We start from the raw sequence: 24,689 nt of genomic DNA on the forward strand, positions 1-24,689 counted from the left end.
GCCGAAGATTTTACTAAATAAAGTCACGTGGGCGTTGGTGAAAGTGATCCATGACAGATTATCAGAATCTTATAAATACATTTGAGTAGATTTGGCAGAAAAGTTTATGCAGCGATTTATTTGTCCTATCCGAACATCATCTTTAATCTCATTTGTCTGAGCAGGAAACACAAAGCTCTCCATCTCCACTTCCACAGCAAAATGAAAGCCTACTGCATATTTAGGCCATGTATAAGATAGCATTGGTCTCATTTGACAAATTCCAAGGAAACAAACTGCCTTTTCAGGAATTAAAATGTAACCTTACGTCCATTTCAAAAGCTCAATCTTAAAATGGTTTCATCTGTGTTGCAATCAGACACTGTCAATCTGAATTTCTGGCTCCCAAACTGGGAGAAAATTACCTCAAATATGAGTTCACCTGAATATTGCACACTAACAAGTTCATCATTATCTGGTTGCATCTGTGTGGTTTGTATTAGTGTGGCATCAAGTTCTAGTAGGACAGTAATGACGCATGTAATCTTCAGACAACACGTTCAAGCATGTGTCAAAGAAGCTCCTTTCGTTCCCTAAGAAATGACATAAATTGTGGCATGTAAAACATTTACTGCTTGGCAGAGACTCAAAAGTCCTGTAAATCATCATAATACATACAGACAGACAGACAGACACATTCCTATTAAGACCTGTGAATTCTAATCATGTTAGTGATTAAATCCAATATAACATAAAGCACCTTGATTTACCTTCAAACCAAGTAACCTGGTGTCTCTCAAACAATAGGACTTATATATCCATGTCATTATGAGCTTACTTTGTTAAACAGACTTTCACTGCCATCTTCATTCTTCCCACACACACACACACACTCATATATGCACCTGATCTGATTGCAGAGGGTCAGCAGACCATTGCGTGCAGAAGTACATCAGCTGACCGCAGACAGAGGGGGAGGTAGGAGTCCTAAACAGAGACACTGTGTGACTCAGAGCTTTAGACTTAAATTTGTTTTTATGCCCCGGCTGCAGTATATATAGCCATAGATCATACAGAAATAATATTTGCATGTTTGTCAGCTATTAAAACTTTCTTCAGGCAATGACACCATTAAATCCATTATAATGCATTATTATAAAACCACTAAACACAGACCATCTATTAAAAGGCCATCAATACGCTGGCTGCTCTGTGAGGCTGTACTTAACACATAGCAGTGCTTTGAGCTAAACGCTAACAATGTCAGCAAGCTTATGTTTATCAGCACACCAAATAACGCTGGTGAACATGGTAAACTTGATAGCTGTCACGCTAACATTTGCCAATGAGCACGAAAAATGATAAACCAAAGTAGAGGGATAGAGAGTCATCAGGATTCTGGGGACCATGAATGTCTGTACTAAATTTCATGGCAGTTCATCCACTATTTGTTGAGGTTTTTCAGTCTGGACCAAAGTGGATGACCGACCAAACTGATCCACATTGCCATATCTTGAATCTCTGAAATCGATCAAACCGTAGACATCCACAGCATGATTCCTCTTTGTTCGTTATCCATTTTAAATTTTTGTATAATTTCGCAAGCACCAAATATTTCTGTGATCACACCACACACTGAATAACAAACCATGAGAAACTGAGCTTTCACACCATTTTTTTTTTTTTTTTTTTTTTTTCATTAAACCCTTTTTTCTTTAGCCTTTTTCCACAGGGGGGCGGGGTCAGAGGTCAGGGTCATCTGAAGAACAGTGAACCCAGAGCTGGAAGGGGTTCAGAGTCTTGCTCAAAGCTGCTTCAGCAGAGTGGATACTTGCCAACACATTGAGCTTGAACCTGAGTCCTCTGCTTGAGAGATGGTCTATTTAACCACTGGGGCTCCCTGCCATCCCTGATGTTAGTAATGCTGCGTCTCTGGCCACAAATAAAAGCCGGAGTTGCGTTATAGCCGCAGTCATGATGCCAAAGCAAACCCATTCGCCCAGCGGTGACAGACAGGACCTGACCAAATCCTTGTGAAAGCCGGGGTAACTTGACTGAACTGAATGGCGCAAGACTGCCACGACTTGCGTGGGAAACGTGTAACATCAGAGTTCAGCACTGAATTAGCTTTGGCATGGACAGCTACTAGAACCCATGTAAGGAGTTAAATATGATTTACCATTATTAACCTGCACCTTCTTCTGTAATGTGATAGAGATGAAGCGTCATGTTATCTGTTCACGATACCCCAAGGGCATATCAATTTGTGTTATCAAAGTCAGCGCAGGCTATAAACCTGCCATGTCACGCACATGCACAGTTTTACTGGCTCATAACATAAGCTGTGTATCCCTTTGAGAAAGAGTGAAGCTTAGGGAAGAATGTTCAGATTCCACCTCTACAGCTGGAGGGAAAGAGATCCTATGATAAAAACTATGCCAATGCAAATACAATGCAACTATGTCTGTAGACCAATGCACGGCACGCCTGACGGTCTCGCCTGCATTGTTGTGTAAGCCATCCAACCTTAACTAAACTGATCTGCACACATCCATGCACACATATGCTCAAACGCATTCACAACCTTCACTAGCTGATAGCCTCGCTGTTAGCTTACAGGTGGCTTTGCACAACATCGCATGCCAACAGAAGCACTGATGTCTAAAGCTAATGGCTGATATGATCAGTGAGGGTTTCATTCAATCAGCCGGAGACTAGCCACGGCTCATTTTAAGCATTAGAGTGAATTAAAGTACATGACAGTTCCACACGCATCCGCTGGAGAAGGAAAGTTAATACTGGGGCTGGTTTAGGGAGATTTTACAGTCATAACATTGTTAAACACAACTAAAAGTCAACAACTATGGTGGTCTGTGAGGCTCAGACACAAGCTCACGCTTTGAGCTAAATACCAACATGCTCCGAACGACGGTGCAGACATGCTAATGTTTAACAGGTAATGCTGACCATCTTAGTTTAAAGTGTTATCATCCTCATTAGCGTGCCCTACGCTCACTGACACAAAGCACAAGTTCATGCATTGTAAACTACTTGTAAAATAACTAAATTATAGTGGAGATGTTTCTTAACACGGGTGGTGTTCGTTTCCCATGATCCCCATCACCTCCAGTCACACATTTATCACTCTCCGGGCAACCTCTTCTGCCTCTTCAGCCAAAAGGCTTTTTCTCGTTTGCTGATGATGATAAACATGATGGAATGTTGGAAGTGATTTTTTTGTTGGGCCTTTTACTCTCCTTCCAGCTCGAGCTTTATCGCTCTTCGTGCTGGAAGAATACTACCACCTTCCTGTTTTTGTGCCATTATGAGCAGTCCTGAAGAATTTCCTGCCGAAAACCAACCTGGTAACGTGCCACGAAAAATACAGTAAAGAAGAAGCAAAATGCTGCCCAAACTCTGACCTGTAATCTGTTTGAAAAATTAAAGCAGTAATGAGTCATCGATGTCTGATACAAAGCATATGTGAAGCAGCTTCAAATGAAATCCCACACAAACACCTCAAACTGCAGCTCAAATTCTCTAAATAAACAAGTTAACACAAAATCTGACTGATTGTTTGCCTCTTTAGATATGCAAGACAACAGTTAAATAAACTAAACTGGACAAAATGAAGATGTTCTGGGAAAGAACCACGATGCAAAATCCAGTCAGCTCTCAGGCTCAAACACAAACAAAGGATCATTTGTACAATCTGCAAACTTGCTCTCTGACTCCAGACCATGTGAGATGATGTCAACAAAATGCAAAAATAATGCTTTGCTTTATCACATGCTTATTTATGTGTGTGTGTGTGTGTGTGTGTGTGTGTGTGTGTGTGTGGACAATGCCACCTGTGTGAGTATCTACCTGTGTATCAATGTGTGCATGTGTGGACGAGAGCGCAAGAAAGAAAGCATCTAAAATAACTTTTATTGTTCAGGGTGGGCATCCTGAAAACATCTTTGAGAGGGATGGAACATTCCTGGAACAGGAGGCTCTGCCGGGGGAAGGAAGGGCAAGTCTGTGACTGACACACACACACACAGAGTGACGCTAGGAGCCAGGGTTGAAGCGTGTGAACCGGACATGGCCGCCTGTCTTGCCAAAGCCGGCAGACGGATTCAGAAGTTTCAGAGAGATCCGACCTGCAGACGTTCCCAGCCGTATTCCCAGGTTCCCTACGGAAGTCTGCACTCTGTCTGCAGCATCCTGGAGACATCGCTCATCCCCTTCCATGGCAAAACATGTCTTTCACTATGCATGTGAGTGTGTGCATATGTCTGTACATGTGATTGATGATGACGCTTACACACACACACAGTCACACAGAGTCAGATAACCCTGGGTGAGCTGTTGTGTAATGGAAGGAAAGGCTGTCCGCAGCCAAAGTCAACACATGCTGCTCTGACCTGAACATAACAGGCCAGTCAGCTGGTTTACACACACACACACACACACACACACACACACACACACACTCTTGTGATAGTGGTCAAGTAAAAGACTACAATACTACCATGAAGAGTCCAAAACGTTCAACAATCATGATATTGACCAGTAACAAGTCCAAAAACTGACGAAAATTTAATATAACACCACAGAGACATTTGTCTGTATGCTGCAATATGTGATGACAAGTCCATGCCTCCTCCTGTCAGTTGTATCATTTCAGAGAGTTTGTAATAGTGGTGGTACAGGTGTACTCACGTGGTTGTCGGAGGTCTGTATGGGGCTGAGAACAGGGGAGCCTGCGGGGCTGCACAGCTCAGGGAATGGGTTGGGGATGGCCGGCAAGGAGGCTGGACGCAGCTGCTGCTCTTCCTGCAGGCACCTGCAGAGGGAGACACACACACTCGTCACTGTCCTGGCTGAGCATGATGATGGGTGTCTAAAATCGCACCTCTGACCTGTGACCAAGCAAACACTTTTTTTGACTGAGACTGTTTTTAATGTAACAAAAACAAAATTGTTCTTCCTCAGGCAATGCGATCTGAAACTTAATACATAAAACAATTAAATTAATGCAGGGGGGGTGTGGTGGAGGGGGCAGGTTATGCGTGCCTACCTGATGGCCTGGATGTGCATGGGCTGAGAGTGCCGCAGCCTCTCCCTGGAGGGGGAGGAAGGGGGCAGGGGTGGGATGTGGCGATGGTGGGCCTGGCCGTGTCCCGAGTAGGCAGGGTGCATGTGGTGGTGGTGGTGGAGGTGGTGATGATGGTGTGAAGCTTGCACGTGGCCGTTGTTCAGGAGCAGCGCCGTGTCTGCCTGCGTGGAGTACACACTCTCCATGGAGGAGTTCATGTCATTCACCAGCTGCTCCAGGTCCACATCGTCGTCTGTGGGAGCAGGTGGAGGGGGGAAAGTGAGTGAGAGCGACAGCAAAAGTTGCAGGTTGGCAGAAATCCACTAGGTGTGTTTGAGAGATTATTTCAAAACCATCTACAACCAGCTGCAGTTCATTATAATCATCCTTCATAGACTGCTGTGGTCACTCTCTCTGTAAATGAGATTAGACTTAAATTATTCTGTCTGGTTCAACTGTAGCAGCCAAGTTTAGTGCTGAATAAAACAGAGCTGGAGAAGAATCAGAGTGATTTCATAGCTGTTCTCTTAGTGGTCATCACAGCTGATGTGAGATATGGATTAATAAAAAGGTAAAAAGGTTCTAGAGATGTGTCTTGTTTTGTATTTTTATTTCTCTATTTAAAGAGTATACACTTAGAAGCAAATGTAGTTATTGATAAAGGAAGCCTGTTAGGAAGAACAGTCTGCTTCACGCTCCATGAAGGGTGACCAGGCATCACACAGTTCAGTATTTTGACTTTTTGTCCCACTCCAGCTGTACAGATGAGATAATGCAATTCTGACTAGCACCTTTAATTAGTCTCAATTCAGCAGCGTCAACAGTGAAAATATTACCAGAAGCCCATCATGGCATTATGGTACACCATGAAGCATTGAGCAGAGAGAGACAGAGACAGCACACAGCCTTGTTTTGAAGTTTCACTCCTCGTGTTGGATTTCACTTTGGCTTGGATTTCCTCCGGTGGCTGTGTAGTACACTAACCCACTAGCTCGCCATTGGTCAGGTTATGTGAAACCTGTCATTCAAGAGGCTGAGTTGTCAATCAAGCATTGGGACGTGGAACCAACAGTCACCCACGGACTGAACAACACAACCAAACCAGACCAGACCAGACCAGACCAGACCAGACCAGAGTCTCTGGAGCTGCAGCTGAGTCAATGAGGCAGTTGCCAGTCAGTGCTTGTCTTTTAACCTGAATTGTTATAAATTAACTGAAGTTGGACCAGGATTTGGAAGGCCTCTTGTGAGCTCCCCTACATGGTTTGATGGCCTGCTCTTCAATCACTCCTTTTTATTCTTCAATGCTAAATTAATACACTTTTTTACAGTACTGAACACTGCAAAATCTGAGACAAATTAAGCTGAACTTGCTGACTGCACTAATTATTTTCCATGTATCATCCCTACAGAATTATTAGGCCTAGTAAATATCTTACAGACTAATGCGCACTGCCAGCGAGTAGTAAAAGTGGACTGTTAAAATCTCTAATACAGTCAGTTTTAGGATAAGAGCACACTAAGAGCAAGACTTAGTGGGTCTGGCAAATGTCCTCACAAATGTGGTATGTCTCAGTGGGTGTGTACTGTACATGTGTGTCCAAAGCCCTTTGGTCCTATGTACGTCCCACCCCAACACCACACACAGAATTCCTGACATTCCTGTAGGAAGAAATTGCAGCACTCTGGGAACATTCACCAGCCTGTTCGTGGCATATGGTGGCCAAATGATCAGGACAAAGTAGGGTACCAAAACACACACACACACACACACAGAAGAGCCTAGGACACCATGTACACTATGCAGTGCTGATTAGCATGTGTGTGTAATTATACAGGCGAATTAACAGAAAAAACACAATGTAATGCGCGCGCGCACACACACACACACACACACACAGAGTGGAAAAAATATTGCTGTACCAAAAACAGCAGGAGTCTGCTCGTCTGATCTCAGATCACAAAGAGGTATGCATCACACACACTCACTCACACACACACACACACACACACACACACACATAAAGGACAGTCTGGGACACAAGGTCATGTGATTCTAGGGATTCCAGGGGGGGGGCACACAGTTGGAAAAGACCAGGAGAGCAAATGAGGACACACAGAGATGGTTCTTAAGTAACGTAATATATTATAGGCCTTTTTCACAGCAGACAGTTGAGCTGTAGTAGGAAAAGCACGTGTTACTAAATACATTAACCACGGATCTCTGTTCACAGTGTGACAGTCAGCCAGCATGAATAATGCCAGATAAATGGAACTTAGCCATCATTTCACTGTTTTATTTACACCCCTGCTTTTCTTAATGTAACATGTCAATATATCTTATTGCACACTGGCCCATTACACACAGACGGCTGCAGGTGGAGCCATAAATTTTAGTTTTCAGAAGGTCAATATCCAGAAATCTGGTGAGTGTTGGCCTTGAATTTATACTTTGACTTGTCCCAAAAATAATAAAATTGGAGATGAATGTGAAACAGTGAAAGCCACGATCAGGGATGAAACTTTAAGTCGACAAGAGCTGTCTAGCCATGCTAGCAGCACGGCTGTAGGGATGGAAGTGTCCACAGGTCCAGGTGCGAAATCTCTCAACAACTACTTGAGATTTCTATGAGATTTAATACAGATATCCGTTGTTCTCAGAGGATGAATCCCATTGACTTTACTGATAACCTGCCTGATAACCTTTTATCAAGAGCCAACAACATGTTGACATTCATTGTCTTGAGATGTCTAAACAACTATTCAATGGAGTGCCACAAACATTCATGGTCCCCTCAGGATGGAATCAAAGCAGCTTTAAAAATTAGCATAAGCTCTGGGAGCAGAGGAGGTAGTGGAGAATTATTGGTTCAGCTGTCATTGGCGAGTCCATCTTTTCTCTGGACTGACCTCATATTGGTTTTACTAAACTAAATCCAATATTTCAACAAGGTCAAAAATCTCGTCCATCCTTTTAGTCTTGAGAATAGGAAGATCTTCTCTCTTGTAGCTAGTCTCTGTTGGAGCACCAGTTTGTGATTAAGGCTGATAAGCCGACTGGTGTTTTACATAAAAATGCAGCCTAGTGCAGCTTTAGGAGGATAATGACTGTATCATTGGCATTCCTTTCCGTCCTCCCGTTGCTGGCTTGGCCCACGCTGCACTGCTGGCCTCAGTCAGAGAAGCCAGAGGACATATGGCATGAAAATGTCTTCTCCTCCCTCTCTTCTACCAACTGTGACTTTGAATGTAGATGAACTGCTGCAGCACTCTGGCTAGCATCTGACAACAAAACCTACCATACAACCGTGGTAATTCATTCCTGTAAGATCCCAGAATACACTGAATGAGGGCTCTCTGTCCCTGGCCACGACAACCTGCAATCATCCATCTCGGACAGCAGTCTAGAGGTCAGAGAACAGAGCTGGACGTTCAGGGTTTCAAGGGCAAAGTGCAATTGAGTGTATGCAATACAAATCCTCCAGTTTGGCACAAAAATGCCCTGTGGTGCATTATGGACAATGAAGTAACCATGAAACTAGCGAGGTCTCGGATTTAGTTCGGCACATATAATGTGTAAATGTGCTGTCCTGTTGACAATCATTAAAGTTACTCAGCTTTTAGTGAGAATTAGCTGACATCTGTAGATATAATGCACAGCTTAATTAAATAACTCTACTGAAGTGAAGCAGAGGCTTCATAGTAAAGATTATGAATAAAATATTAAATCTGGTCCATTATATTGGCTGGCTTACATACAGTCAAGACCTTGGTATGTATCAAGACATGTGCCGTCAGACCATCAAAAAGACAGGGCTGCTTTAAATGAAGGGCATGTAACCTGAGCCAGGCATGATCTAAATATACAGCACGTCTGTCAGTGAGACTAATGTGATGCTTCTCTGGAGTGCAAAGTCAGAATGAAACAGTATCTGGGTGTATTATTCACTGAAGTCATCATCCGTCAGACATCCGATTCATTTCTAGGGATGTTAATAATTAACCGTTAACAGTAATGGACGATAGGAATTTTGCTAGGTTAATACGGTCAGTGAAACATGTACAACATATTAATGTTGCTTAAAGAGTGTTTGTGCAATGTATAAAACCAATATAATGCAGCGAAAGGAGGATTTAGCATATGTTCTGGTGGCTATACAGCTGCTGTCGGGGTAACCATGGCAACCTGGTGGAGACACTTCTCCCAGTTGGGCCACTCGGTCCTACCCTTTCCAGTGATAGACCAGCGTCTAAGTGGCTGCTTAAGGTGCCCCTGCCACCAGGGGGCCCCAAACTCATGCATCATTTGCTGAATTGACAGATAGTGTGACCTGGCAACCCTATGTCAATGACGTGTTCGAAATGCATCGCAGCCTGTGTCCAGGGCTCCCTCTCTGTGTATACAGGTTGCGACAAGGCAGGTAAAAATTTCAATTTCAATACATAAGTTATAACCGGAGTGGATCACCAGAGCCTGCATGTATGGATAAAGCTGATGAAGTGCAAACTTTCAGGATGTTTGACCTCAGAATCATCATATGGTAACAAACAATGTTGAATGAAGCTAACTTAGCATTGTGTGGCAAGGTTACATTCAGGTCTGTCTATTTCCAGGCAGCAAGCTGTCAGAGTGACTGTTTTTTTGAAGAGCGGTAGCAGAGTACGAGGAGGAACTTTGTCTTCACAAGAGGAGAACGAGTGACTACAGAAGTACTGGACGCCTTTAGGCCTGGAGTCCGCTGACACTGAGCCGGTTTGTACAGTTTCATCGTTCTCCTCACTGTAAACTGCTGGATCTGTGTATCGTCCATTCATTCAATATTACATTCAACCGGGAAAACAGTAAAACTGGTCCGAGTGTGTTTGACTGTGTTTATTTTTTTCGGTTTGATCTAGAGATCATGCTTTTGTTAATCTGTTATTTGGTTTGTACAAATTCATTCTGCCACTTAGTACTTTGAATATTTAAGTGCAAATTAACACCAGACCACATTTGACAACAGTATTGTATTAGAATAATATTTCACAGTATCATCATCATTATATCACTATCAATATAAACCTAAGAAGGCTTATGCTGTAAATTGTACATACACACATATACTCGCAGATAATCTAACCCCTCTACATCGTGAATATGAAAAACCAGAGTCATTCCTTGGTCATACTTGGTCAGTAGAGCTTATTCTGACCTTGATTCTATTGAGGGCGCCGAGGCGGTGGTTGACCCCCTAAATCAAATTTTGCAGAGGGCCCCATAATGGCTTGGCCATTGGTTAAGTCTTAGGTATTAAGTATTATCAGTTAAGTATTATTATTATTAGTATTATTAGTTAAGTATTAACATCCCCAATTTCTTGAGATCTAGTTTTCATCGTCTTCTCTATAGCTGGTGTGTGCTCTTTATTGGAGATTCAGTAAAATTAGTGTTTTCTCCCCACACAGCTCCTATAATCCTTCTCTTGCTTATCTCAATTTACATATGTGGATAACTGTATACAAACCTAGAGTACATTGACATTCACTGAAAAGTAATATCCATGGCTACTTTTGTGCTGTGAGTATCATTAATTTGTGGTTTAATGCAGTGTAATCTACTTCATTTAGCGCTTTTCCATTTTCCAGAATTACATTTATAACTACCACAAAGTGGATATAAAACTGCTGCAATCATTCTTATGTGTGGGTGACAAGAGCACAAGTGCAAATGCTTTCTGCATTACAGTCTGGTATATTAGGCTTCATACGTTGGACAAATCGGTAGCTCAAGTCAAAATTTCTTCTTCTGTGCTTGTGAAATGTCAGACAGCTCTTTAAAGAGGCCCTTACATTTCATTCTGATCGCAGACTAAGAAAAAAAGCTGTATAGGAATGACCAAAATGGGTCCAGAGTTGCTACAAAGTGGAATCCAAATAAACAGGTAATTTATTTTGTCTTAATGGAATTCTGCGACTGTAGAAAACCTCCTCTAATCACTGTGGGATCGGCCGTAGTGTCACTGCCTGTATTCGAGTATGAACATGCATACCTTCAACTATCTCCACCCCTGCCCCACAGACCTATGGCCTACTTTCTATTAACTCCCCTCTGCCCGGCACTGGGTGACCTACAGGCCTATATAAACACACCATCCGCTCAACCCGTTCACGTGAAGCCATATTCAATCGTCTTACATGAGCTTTACCACCACACATCAGCAGAGCAGACAATCAAGCAGACAAAGCCACCAACCCAAAAGAGAAACGGGAGGGAGAATTTACAGCCTCTCCACTCCTCAAGTTGGCCGCTTTCCAAAAGGATTCCCAGGACTTTCTACGATGGCTGAAGGGATTTCTGGGAATATATTGAGAGCAGGTAAACATATGGATGTGTGTGTGTGTGTGTGTGTGTGTGTGTGTGTGTGTGTGTGTGTGTGTACTGGGGGGGTCGGGGGTTTGTAGAAAAGTGCTGAGTACTAAAAAAAAAGGAGGGGGGCACTTTAACACTCGTCTATAACCTCTCCATCTGGACTGCAGAGCCTGCAATGATGAAGGGAGAAAATGTCCTAGATGGAGATGGAGATAGACAGACGTGGGGGGGTTCTAGGAAGACAGGAAGACAGGATTCAGTAGGTCGGCAAATACAATTTGACTGTGGAGAGATCCCATAAAAAGAGGTATGAAAAACAGAAATAACATGGATTGAACAGTGTCATCCATGTTTTACAAGATAAAGAGTACATAAAGATGGGAGAATATTGACCATATTTCAGATTTTGATTGAAATCCCTGAACAGATTTCACATAGCTTGGATGAGGAGAGGAAAGTTACCATGGTGATGTGGCAAATTTTGATTGGCCGATCGTTGAAAGCCTGGAACAATCAGCTCATCGGGCCTGCGAGAGGAAGTGCGGTCCATGCTCTCCTGTCAAACAAGGCAGAAAAAAAGAAAGATTAAAAAAAAAACATGCAGTAAAAAAAAACATGCAATGGGTTTAAGGTGTCAGATGTGTTAGAGGAGGGTGAAACAACGTGTTATTTTCACAGAGTTCAGAGGGTCAGACAAAGGGTGGGTTCCTGCCTCTGTTCTCGAGGAACATCAAGCCTCAAGTTCAGAGACCAGTGACACTTTGACCCTGTGGTACTGTGATTTTATGACCCCCTGCCCTCGCCCTCTCTCTCACTCAAGACACACACACACAAACACTTGCACAAACTCATACACAAACTCTCACATGTGAAAGCTGCATCAGGTACTGATTAAAAGAAACAAAACAAAAAAAAACAGATCAATCATTCTTAGAGCAAAAACATACCAGTTCTGGCACACTTGTACAATCTCACACGTCTGGAGATGCACGCATACACTGCCAAGCTCCTCACACATTGTCTAATTTGAAGCAGCCTCAAGGCAAGAAAGCTGCAGAGGAGAAAGACGGGGAAGAAAGCCAAACAAATTTTCAATCTTCCCTTTTCTAGGAAAAGGAAGAACGCGGAAGCATTGCTTCCAGGAACTGCTCGTGGCCAGGGGTCCTGTTGTGCATGTATGCACATACACACACACTTGCAGCTCCCCTTGGTGCTTCGAAAACATCCATAAATGCCCAGAGTAAGATTTATAGCTCTGAGAAGCGGCGGCCAAAAGCTTTCCAAGGAAGGCAACTTGGCTGCAGGGCCTGTGGGCTGACAAAGAAAGTCTGCAGGCTTCTGCTAGAGCTGACTAGGTAAAGATACAACAGCTCCTCCAGTAAACTCCCTCTGATACAGCACATCTTACTCATCATGTCAGAGAAATACAAGCCAGCATGCAAGCAACAATGAGCATTACTTCAAATACACAGAAAAAGTACAATCCTGCTCCAACAGACAAGCAGTAGGTGTATTTCTACACTTTAAGCCCATTTTCTTTAGTAACCTACGGCAAGCAGATGACCTACACAACCTGTATTCTACCTGAATGCATTTAAAATGGACAAATGTAGCTGCTTCTGTTGCTGTGCTAACATCTCTTGTGTAGACACCCTGTTAGGCAAGAAGATCGATACCGCTCCCATGTCTGTCCACTGAATACAAGGCTAAAGCTGGCAGCCCGCTAGCATATGCCAAGACATACTCATATCAAATGAAATGCTGCTTGGGCTGATGGGGTTATTTCATTAGCTTTCCATGTCTTTAGCCAGAAACCAAAGTATCTGGCAAACTGAAATCAAAGTGAGTTAACGGATTACCAAAGTTAGCACAATTCAGAGTGGGACATTACTGTCTGTAACACATTTCATGGTAATCCATCCAATAGTTTGTGACATTTCATTAAAAGCCAAAAATGTCAACTTTCTGGTGGCACTACAGGAAAAGTCACCAAACTTATTGGGCACCATGTCCAATGTCTGTAGAAGATTTCATGGCAATCCATCCAATAGTGGTTAAGAGTGGTGTAGGTTATTTTAGCCTGGGCCACCCAACCTCATCACCACTGGTCTTCTTCAGGGACTAAAGGGGTGATTTGTATCCTTGGCAAAATGTACAGACATATGTCTTGTTCAAGTACTTCTGGGATGTAATATTCTGACGGATAAACTGCAGTCTTTGGTAAAACCATCTTTGAACAGTTCCTTAAATTCCATCTCTTAAAAACCTGAACAGGTAAATGAGTGGTGTAAAAGGGTTGTTGGAGGGAGTGCAAAGAGACCTTGCACTTGAAGGCTTTGAACGATGGTGTCCCTCCTGCTTGCTCTGTTCTTCCAAAGCACTGCTTGCTTTGATTCTCTGTTCTGCCGTAGTGTTGTGGTGATTTCCAGAGCGCATCATTTCCAAAAACAAGAACGGAGAGTTGAGGAGTCGTCTCGTGTGCTTTTTTTGGATTTGAGTGAGTTGTTTCTCGTCCTGGATTCTGGAGTCTTGACACATTTGTTTGGACAAATGTCATGGTTGTTGGAGTCAGCAGAACTTGTGCCCCTGGAGTTTCTATCAGCTCCACATCGTGAGGTTACTCTTGTTCATGAGTAGTCATGGCTACTCTAACTTTTTTTTTTTATCATGAGGAACCTCTTTCACTCTATAGCCCACAGCATTAACAGCCTGCCATTTTAACATACTTTTTTTTCAAAGCATCAAAGAGGTATGATTCCTCGAAAGCACAAGTACAAGACTGAGCATGCCATAGTAACCAAAGCATGCAGCCGCTGACCTCTGACCTCTCAGAAAATTAAAAAAAGAAAGAAACGTAGTCCATGGTCTTTAACAGAGGAGACATGTTCAGGACTGTTGGCACAAATACTGACATTTGGGGGGGGGGTGTCCATTAAACGCTTCATTCATTCCACTCTTCTGATTGGTTAAAGTCATAACTCAGCTGAGGTTTGGGTCTGTGGACTGTGGTTTCTTATTGCTCTGCAGTTCATGTGTCTGCACATTAACAAATATACACTCATACATAGGGACATGGAGGGGAATAGAGAGAAAGAAAGCGAGAGTTGCTGGCTGCTTTCTCTGAGACATCTCTGGCACTGATCCAAAGTTCTCACTAAGATAGACACACACACACACACACACACACACACACACACACACACTTCGGAGACTGGCCTGGAACGTGGCCCAGATTCCCAAACATGCCTGGCGTTATGTATAGGGTTATGTAAGTATGCTGAAAAGAGGACTCATTTGCGCCTTATCTATACACACTAAACCTACAGACACTGCCTACAGAGAGACTCCATGAGGTGTGTGTGTGTGTGTGTGTGTGTGTGTGTGTGTGTGTGTGTGTGTGTGTGTGTGTGTGTGTGTGTGTGTGTGTGTGTGTGTGCCATGCTGTGTATGTCAACTGGCAAGCTTTACATAACAAACACACACACACAGCAATGTTGTAACCCACTTCTCTCCCTCTAACTATCAAACTCTGTTTTTTCTCCACTAGATGCAGGGTGGAGGAATGTTGTTTTCTATGGGGATTCAATTCACTATTCACTGCAGTCTTACTGGTGCAAAACCCTTTCCTGGAAGCTAATGTTAACCAATCCAACTTCGTGTCAGCTCAACAGGGGCTCAGCAGTCCCACGGTTTGGGTTAGTAGGGAGCTGCATTTTTGTATCTCCATTAAGAGGAATAACGCAGCTGACGCTACGTCACCTCCATCGTCCCATCGGTCCCAGTTAAGACGTCATACCATCAATCCTTAGCTTTCAGGCTTGTCACAAAACAAAGCCCACAGTTTGTTATTGTTGTTTGTTTAGCGCTCTATTTATAGACCTCCACGACGCTCTTTAGCCAAATTCTTTAGGTTACTGGAGGGTTGGAGAGGAGAAAATCCAAGCTGAGAAACAAAGGGCTCATTCTGCAGGAGTTGGACAGTGGAAGTGGGTCTGTTGTGCAGCAGAGATGCCACATTTCACCTAACTAGGCTGGGAGTCATTCACCGTGAAGCAAGAAGATTCACAGAGCCACTGCACACATGTTGATAGACACAGAGAGGTTTGTACTTAACGTGTGAGGACTTTTGTCAACAGTCTTTCCCTAACCCTAACCCAAAACCTAAACTCTTTCCTAACCTAAAGATAATTCCAAACTTAAAGCTGCACTAATCAATATTTCTGTAATAACAATGCTGAATACATCAACAGACATAGCAGTATGCCAACATCACAACACCAGGTGATAATATGCCTGTATGCCATTTTTTTTAGGTTGTTTGACTGACTGTACATTTTTTTACAACATGGATCTTATTTTTGTAGATACTCACCATTTCTATTCACTAACTTCTTTTCTGAGATGAGCGAAAACATAGCAAGTAGGCCTACACAAGTAGTTGCTAACTTAGCTTCCTAATTACACAGGAAATTTAATTTGTGCAACTAGTAACAGGTGCAACTAGTGACATCAACAATGGGAGTATTGATATTGCGTGTGCTGGCTTACAGTCAATGTCAAGGGACTTAATGTCAAAGGTGTCACCAGTGCTTTTCTCTGCATGAGCTTTTCTGTTTCAGGATTTCATAATTTTCTGTTCACTTAACTCTAGTGTAACATACACCAATATGCCACCATTGATAATCACACGTAAACCACAAAATATTTACCTGGTAGTTTGAGTGATGTAAGAAGTAGTCAGGGCATCCTGCTAAGGCCATGGTGTTCCTTCAGTCTTCCCTTTGTAGGGAATGATGCCCTCTGGTCTCACCAGCACCCTGCACATGACGGAAGAACACAGCACAGAAAACAGACAGGATGAAGAAGAGGAAAGAAAGCACCTTTGACTAAACCGGCAACACTGAAATTAGGGGAGAAACCACAAACTCTCATAATGAACTGAACGGTGAAGGTGAAAGAGAAACCTAACGGGAGTAACTCGCACACAAAAAGAAGGGACTTAACAACATCCAAAAACCATCCCAGGTGCGAGTTGTGAACTTTGTAAAACCGGTATCCATTTGGTATGCCTAAAGACAAAAGACAAACCCCCGACACCCCTCTCTCTGCTAAAGAGAAAACAAAGCCTGCATGTGCGAATGAATGCACATGCATGGATGAACATGTGCACACCGAATCCAATGTAAACACAGCCATTGTGTACGACACACACACACACAAGTCAGTTCTCAAACAAAGCTTGGGGCTTAAGATTAAATAAGAAACCCTCTCTAAGCTAGCAACACATGACCACTCACCACCTGCAGACTGATGGGGAAGGCAAAAGGGGGGGAAGAGAGGGAGAGCCCTTCAGAAGGAACTTGAAATAGGAGTCGCCTATTTTCACTGCATTGTGCGGCATTATCTGCTGTGAGTAAGCAGGGAAGTTGTGAGTTTGGAAAGGGGATACACACACTGCAATACATTTCAAGCTGTTCAGCATTGAGTCTGATGTTGCTGGGAGCAAAAACATCCTGATGGATGACTATGCAAGTCAATTTATATTGCTGTGTTGTTGAACAGAAGGACATTTCTGATGCAAGTTGACTTCAAGAAAGACAGAAAAATGATTATACAACTCGCAGTTACACCCCAAAACTTATTCCAACCACTTAAATGTGAAGATAAATGGCTTCCTTGGGCCTGCACGATGTTGTTTTGGAGTCGGATTTCGATCTCCATTTGTTTCATTGTTTTGGCTCGAAAACGCTTTCCTCGCCTGTTGGTGGAAATCCCAGATCACCATCAAAATCTAATTGACTGTTCCCTTTAAGAACTTCTAACTGCCCACCCAGTTTCTTGGAAAGCTGCAGTAACACTTTAGAGATGTCCAGCTTATAAACTGGATTTTTCTCTCAATTCAAGAAAAATACAAACGCTCCACACAGGAAGAGAGGACTTGTTAAGATGGATATTTCTGCAGCCCACATACACATTTCAGGAAGTGCAGCAACCGATACTGCCTCCAACAAAGCTTCAGAAAACTGAAGACACACACACACACACACACACACACACACACACACACACACACACACACACACACACACACACACACACACACACACACACACACACACACACACACACACACACACACACACACACACACACACACACACACACACACACTAAATAGTGCCTCTCACTCTTCGACTCTTCTGGTTTCTCTTCACTTTTTCTCCCAGCATGTCTCCATTGTACAGGTCATTATATAACAGATATCAGATGGTTCAAACAATATGTCTTCCTCCTCCTCCTCCTCCTCCTCCTCCTCCTCCTTCCCCTCCTCCTCTCTTCTCCCTCTCTTTTCACCCCACTAATTACAGTTTCCACTGGGGCTCTGCTATCTTTAGGTCACTCTGCTGACTGAGAATGTGTCTGGATGTGTGTGCACAGTTGCACACATACAGAAAAGACAGCCTCTCCACTTTTTTTTTTACTGCTACCAGTTTTATACCTCACAAGCTCTTGCATGTGTGTGTGTGTTTAAAACAATGAAACTGCTGGCCAAAAGGGCAAGCGGGGCTGATCATATGTGTGGCTAATGAGCCTGAAAGCAAACCCAAAGCTCCAACTGCTTGACATTTGCTGACATTTGTGGTTCCTCCTGTAGAGAAAGGGAGTAATTCAGCTTTACTGGTCATACGGGGAGATCTAGAGAATTAAATGGGGCAGGGAGCAACTTAATAATGCCACACGTGTGTGTGTGTGTGTGTGTGTGTGCGTGCGTGGGTATAACACACCACACTTTTAAATCTTTCTAAGTACAAATGAGCTCAGATGCTGACACTAAGTGCATTATAGTAACAGGTTTACAGTGATTATGACTGCATTTTCTTATAAAAAAAATACAAGGGCTGCATTGCTTTAATTGTATACTATCTATCTCCATCTGCTCCTCACACACAGTGGCACAAGTCTGCCACCGAGGGCCTCTTATGGGCCTTCATGTTACCTGATCCTAAACAGACCTGCAGTCTTCTTTATGTACCAGGAAGGAAGGAAGGTGGATGTTTAGCAGCGTGCAGAGATTAGCCTACATTAAGTCACAGCTAATGGAGCTTTATGACAGACCATCAACACACACACTCACCAGCTTATCCTCCTTGATGCAGCCTCCTGCATGCACTGTGGCTTCAGATTACTCTCTTACAAAGTAGCAATTAGTGGAAGAGACCAAAGCACAGTTACAGTGAGGAGAGGGAACAGTTCCTGCAGAGGCTTTGTGACACTGATGGAGCATCTAGGCTGACTGGTGTGTTGAGGAGGAGATGTGCCGATTCTTGGCTACCTACATCCATCACTACCAATAGTCTCTGTGTGACTGCAGCCATGTGGTGTTTAACAGACTTAAAATAACTTCGTGCTCCAGCTGGGGATCTTCAGAATGCCAATAACAACATCTTGCATGTGCTCGGTATCATTTCAAAAGCCAGTGTCTCCATAGGCTATACCAACTACAGTAGTTTGAGAGGATAGTAGATAAGCGCGCTGTCCTAGCAGCTCATGCCACAGCCAAAACAACATGCCAGTCCAGTCTTATTTCTGCGAATGAATGCGTTGGTAAAGTAAGTTGAAAAGCGTCTACCCTCCTCTGCAACCCCGTCCATGAGCAGTCAGCTCCCACCGACAGAATGTTTGACACCGAGCTAAAGCACATGCGAGCTATACTGAGTTTCCAAACAAATAACCGAAGTGCTTACGGTAATCAAAGGGCAGGACGCAGCTCAAGAGTCGTGTTCCGGACGCGCGGCGGAGCAGCACCCGGCGCGCTTCGACCGTCCTCGTCTGGGTCTCCACACAAACTGCTCCCCCCTCTAAAAAAAACTGTCCGCAGCTCTGTTGTCTTCACCTTGTCCCCCAACCCCACCCCCACCCCCTCGACGTGCTTTCCTCGCACGCTCACACTCGCACACATCCAAACACGCGCACACATGCGCCGATCTCAACCTGCACTTTCCGACCAGCTGACTCCTCTCGCTCTCTGCACGCGCGCGCGCGCAAACACACACACACACACACACACACACACACACACACTGAAGGAAACCTCCTCTCCGCCCCGCCCTGTTCACAGCAGCACACTGCAAAAAGTAAACCTGTTTTTTAACATGCAGGTAGTCAGGGTCCACGTCTTTACGCAGAAAACGACAATCTATCTTTACTGAGTTTCACTAATTTGCGGAACTTGTCCTGTCATTTTATTTTGAAAGAAAAATCCCCCCTTTTGAAGCCTCAAAATAACTGCAAAGGTTGACATTCTTTGCAGCGTGTCCGAGACCTGACTTTAACCGTACAAGTGGAGGGAGGCCTCCACTCTGAGCTGAAGTGATAGTCATTAGTGTCAACCATCCATCTGGTGTCAGTGCTGCAGGCGTACAGTATGTACCTGCACTGTAGCCTGCAGCATATGTCCTGTATGTCAAATCTCACCACACATTTAAAACAGCCAAAGTCCCTATAGGCATATTACAGCCATACCGTAGGAGTTCAAAATAGAGCATGGTAAGGTCACTATCTCCCTACTGAGGGCCATGAACAGACTGTAAGGATTAATGGTGGTTTTAAAACTACAAGTGCAGTATTTAGACAGAAGTATTTGGTCCAAAACCACAGAGGTGATAAACCTAATCAAATGTACACCCTAACCTCACTTTTGGGGACCACAAACACGCTATACGAAGGGATGTGGCAGGACTTTAGTAATACCAGGGTGCATAATATACAAGTTTTGGGCGCAGCTATTAACTATTCAATGGTTGAGTGCTAATTAGCATTTGTGTTAGCATCTCAACACACTTAGCTAAGACAGTGACATGTTGGCATTCTGTTGTTAGCTTTTAGCTTAAAATTAAGAGCATTTTGCACATTTGTCCGCAGATACAGCCACACAGCAGCGATTTATTTTACTCTGCTGCACATGACATTGTCGGTATGTAATGAATTTTCCAGTTTGAATTAAAATGTCAAATGTCAAACCAAAGGTAAAAACAATCCCACTACCATGTACACGTGCTGGCAATAATGCTGTTTAACTTCTTTTACGGGCCATAAATTGTCTGTACTGTGTTAGGTAATCCTTGACACCTCCTCGCCTTTCACCTATCCATCATCTGGTGGTCATTCACAAACTCAGGTTTCACCCACTCACAGGTTAACTAAACCCCTCATCTTATCTGCTTTCAGACCTGCAGTATGTGGACACATGTTGGGGTTGACAGCAGATAAGAAGGAGGCTCGGAGAGGTGGATCCAGTAAGGAGAGGGGATACTGAATTTGAACCAAGCTATTCATATAACAGCACAACATTCACTCATTTCAAGGTTAGACGTTCATGGACACCTAAGGTGGCACCTCCTCTGCCACCCGGACAACCCAGCGACAGCCCAGATGGAGCAGTATCTTACCAACTGCTTCGCTCTGGCTCCTTCAGACACCCTCCTGCCTTTGACAGCCAGCTTTGACACATATGTAAGCCTGCCAAAATTGAACACGAGCCTGCACATACATGAACGTATGAGCCCAAGGCCACATGCATGTGAGGCTTTATCAGTTTTTCTGGGAAAAATCTGCTCTGTAAATAGGTCAAAGGTCCAGGCTATTTCCAGAACTAGCACTCCATGCTGGCCTTTGTTTACAAGACCAAAACCAAGAGGTAAACTAGAAAAACATATCGAGTATCAAACCCCCTCACCATCACATGTAAGTGTTTATACTCAGTTACAGAACCTGGCTAAACTTCTCTGACATCTGTACCACTTCTGTAGCATTTTTACTCATTAAAATACCGACGGAAACTAAATATCAGATCCAACATTTAAATCAGTGTGTGAGTGTCTTTTTGGGTTAGATTGCACTTGCAGTAAGCTGATGTTTACAGCAGCTGGAGCGGAGAGTATCTTCACACACAGGAGCAAGCAGGAGACACCAACCTAAACCCAATCCAGTGAATTGGTAAAATTGGTAATGGGAAAGCCCTTCAGGTTAAAATCTTTTACTTTCTTTAATATATTAGGTGCTGTTTTGCTGTCTTTGTTTGGTGACCATAAGCAGCCAGTGGATACACTCAGCACCTGTTTGCCCCTTTCTATCTGCAACATTAAACTGCCGACCAAGCGAATACACACAAATATTGGGAGAGGTGAAGCAGTCAACTGGATCATCTTACTTATGCTTGATTAACAAAGTGCACATCGCAACAGTTCTCATCTTAAATGATTTACTTTGGGTTTGAGCCTGAAAAACTGGTTATACTGTATGTTTCTTCCAGGAAGGCTCTGGGGTTTAGTTTTCACCGCAATCTCACCTGCTGCTGTACGTACAAAACACTGACAACAAGGATCTGTTAGATTTTAGGAATACCTGAGGTCTGTTCCTGAACACTCACCTTGGAGTACAACTCATGGATTCCAACTGTAAACATTGTCTGAGGGTAAAAAACAAAGATCGGGAGATCTCTTTTAGGAGACGAGAGCCTCCATCACTTCAAAGCACAGTGCCTTTGAGGAAAGCCAACAAACTTTAAAGGCTAACGCCTGGCTTGGTCGGATGACCGGTGATTCCCACTGCTCTGTTTGTTTGCATTCATAGGTGTAATAGAGTTGCACAATCCACAAAAGAGACAGCTTGATGCTTCCCACTGAAATGGGTCACAACACACAAACACACGCACATGCACCGTGTTTTGAAAACACAGGAGAAGCGTGGCTGTTACATAAAAATTCCGCTGACCCTTGTTGGGAAATAGTTTGGCATCCCAGATGTGGTGCTGTCTAAGTCTCTCAAGCCCTCAGGAGGTCAACTCACACACACACACTCACACAGAACACATCATCAGTCACACCACCACCATGAGCTAAATTGTCTCCAGTTGTAAATACAGTGTACAGTGTGCTTATATGGGATGCATAACAGGCTAGGGAGTGACATCAAAGCACAACCCTGTCAGAGAGTGAGCTCTGATGTGTGAGACAATTAAAATGCCGCGAATGGTTAAATCAAAAACTCAGTGTGTTGTGACCATTATAAAACCCCAGAGAGCTCCGCGGAGTAAACAAAACTGCGTCCATCCACATGGAACTGGGTCACTCTGACATTGAGTGTCCATGTGTGTCATCTCTTCCAGGGTACAGCGTGTGTGCATGTTTTGTAGGTGATTCACTGTGTGCGTCTGTGTTTGTGGGAGTGTCTGCGAGGACAAAGTGTTTGTGGTTGGGTGGTCTGAGAGCTGTTGTTGACATCGTGCTGATTTTTATTTATGTTCACCTCCGAGCTGGAATGCCGCTACTTCTCCAAGAATAATATCATAGAGAAGGAGGAGTCTGGTGCAGAGGGGTGGAACAAGTGGCCGATAGAGCAAAGATCGGCATGTTGTAAAACAGTGGGGATGATTAGTTCGGTTTTAACCACACCAGTGGCTCGGGGTCGGTCAGTCCACCACTTTGGCCCAGACTGAAATATCTCAACAACTATTGGGCAGATGGGCATTGTTGTGTAAAAGTATTTCTCAGTTCTCTCTGATAGTATCCAGCCATTCAGATTTTTTTCCCCTTCAATTTGCAAGTTTCCAAGTTTTCAAATATCTGTGTCTGAGATTTCTGCTGGCATCAAAATTCAGTGGTACTTACTTGAAGAGTTTACCTGCGTTTTTGGTCAGCTTTTGTCAATTTTTGTCTTTCTTAATATCAGCGTGTATTGCAATTCACTGTTAATTCACTCTGGGAATTGTAATAATTTTGGTAACTGTCATCAAAATATATTGGGTTTTTTTGGCCATTTATGCAGTTATTAAGTAGTGATAAGAGAGGGATGACAGGAGATGACAGGAAATGAGGAGAGAGGAAGATGAGGAATGACATGCAACAAAGTCTGGATGTGAACCAGCAACTTTAGATTCATGGTAACTACTAGACCACAAGAGCATGACCATAACTAGCAAATATTAGCATGCTAACCTGTGAAACTAGGATGGTTCAGATGGTAAACTTTACCTGCTAAATGTTAGCATGTTAACTTTGTCATTGTGAGCACGCTGACATTAACATGTACCACAAAGCACAGTGTACTGCCTGGTGACATTCACATGGGCTGGATCGTTATTGGCCCCCAACAGCAAGCGAGCTCAGCATTAACTCCAGTCCTTTCTAGTATTTTCATCCACTCACTCTCCTTTTTCTGTTTGTCTCTGTGAGTAGATTCATAAAGTCTCAGGATGAGCACAAGTTATCTGAGGAGAAATTATCAATTGACTTTGAATGCAATTGCAGTGTGTTGAAAATTTGCCCTGTTTTGTCTGAACACAGTTTTAGTCTGTTGATGCATTAATTGCGTGTCATCTACCACTATGAGGGTATTTAACCCAGTATTGGCTAATGGTTAAGCATCTGTCCAATTTATACAATTTCAAGTCATGCATGCTGTGTGCGAAAACACTTGCGCAATATTTTTAAAATCTGTGTATACTTGATTACTTTAACCTGTTATGACATTCAACGTTTCCTTTTCTAAGTTTACGTCGTTTAGAGAAGAGATACACCATAGGTTTCCCTAAATTAGCCAACAATATTAGATTATAGTCAATTTGGTCAGTTGAGTGCTTCTCAAAATGTATCCAGAGAGAGTCTTCTGGACTTAACTGTTGCTTTAAAACTATGGTTACAGTGGGTGTTATAATTTCAAGCATCATTAATCCCTTAACACCTTGGTAATCATTAAATCTAAATTAGTAACAACATAATTTTTTCTTTCTTTTGCCTCCACTTGGGATTGGGATATAATTAGGCCTCTACATTACAAACTTAAATCTTATTAAGAGCTTGGAACACAGTGTTGGGATTCAGAGATGTTTTTTTTTTTTTTTGTCATGATAAGCCCTGAACTACATGCACACACACGCGCACACACACACACACGCACACACACACACACACACACACACACACACACACACACACACGCACGCACACACACACACACACACACACACACACACACACACACACACACCAACCTCAGACAGGCAAGGACATTTTAATTGCTTTATTTACAGTAAAGTTTAGTTTAGTAGTAGTTTAATTTTTTTTTTCATCTCAGGATTTAACAAAGGGACATTTGTGATAACTGAGTAAAGAATTGTATTTGTATTAAATACAGTTTGACACATTTTAGAGAAAGAAGTCAGTTATCAGGAAACATTAGTAAAGTACTCAACATTTTGGTTAATAAACTAAGTTAAGT

The 24,689-nt window shown here is 43.1% G+C and overlaps 1 protein-coding gene across 2 annotated transcripts in view; it reads right to left on the bottom strand.

The window, feature by feature from the left end:
• The window catches only part of LOC139215143 (growth factor receptor-bound protein 10-like), a 38,783-nt gene extending 19,524 nt beyond the window's left edge, over positions 1-19,259 (bottom strand). The window contains exons 1-5 of one of the 2 annotated variants that reach the window (XM_070846011.1): positions 19,157-19,259; positions 16,121-16,228; positions 11,874-11,967; positions 5,045-5,315; positions 4,687-4,810 (exon numbers count right to left, since the gene is read on the bottom strand). In XM_070846011.1, coding sequence (XP_070702112.1) covers positions 4,687-4,810; positions 5,045-5,315; positions 11,874-11,967; positions 16,121-16,171 — 540 coding nt within the window. In that variant the 5' untranslated portion in view covers positions 16,172-16,228; positions 19,157-19,259. Of the gene's footprint in view, positions 1-4,686; positions 4,811-5,044; positions 5,316-11,873; positions 11,968-16,120; positions 16,229-19,156 lie in introns of those variants that run through there. The other variant, XM_070846012.1, reaches the window with a different exon arrangement.
• Positions 19,260-24,689: the final 5,430 nt, after the last annotated feature.

This window comes from Pempheris klunzingeri, chromosome 16, assembly GCF_042242105.1.
Source record: "Pempheris klunzingeri isolate RE-2024b chromosome 16, fPemKlu1.hap1, whole genome shotgun sequence".
In the NCBI taxonomy this organism is placed as follows: Eukaryota; Metazoa; Chordata; class Actinopteri; order Acropomatiformes; family Pempheridae; genus Pempheris; species Pempheris klunzingeri.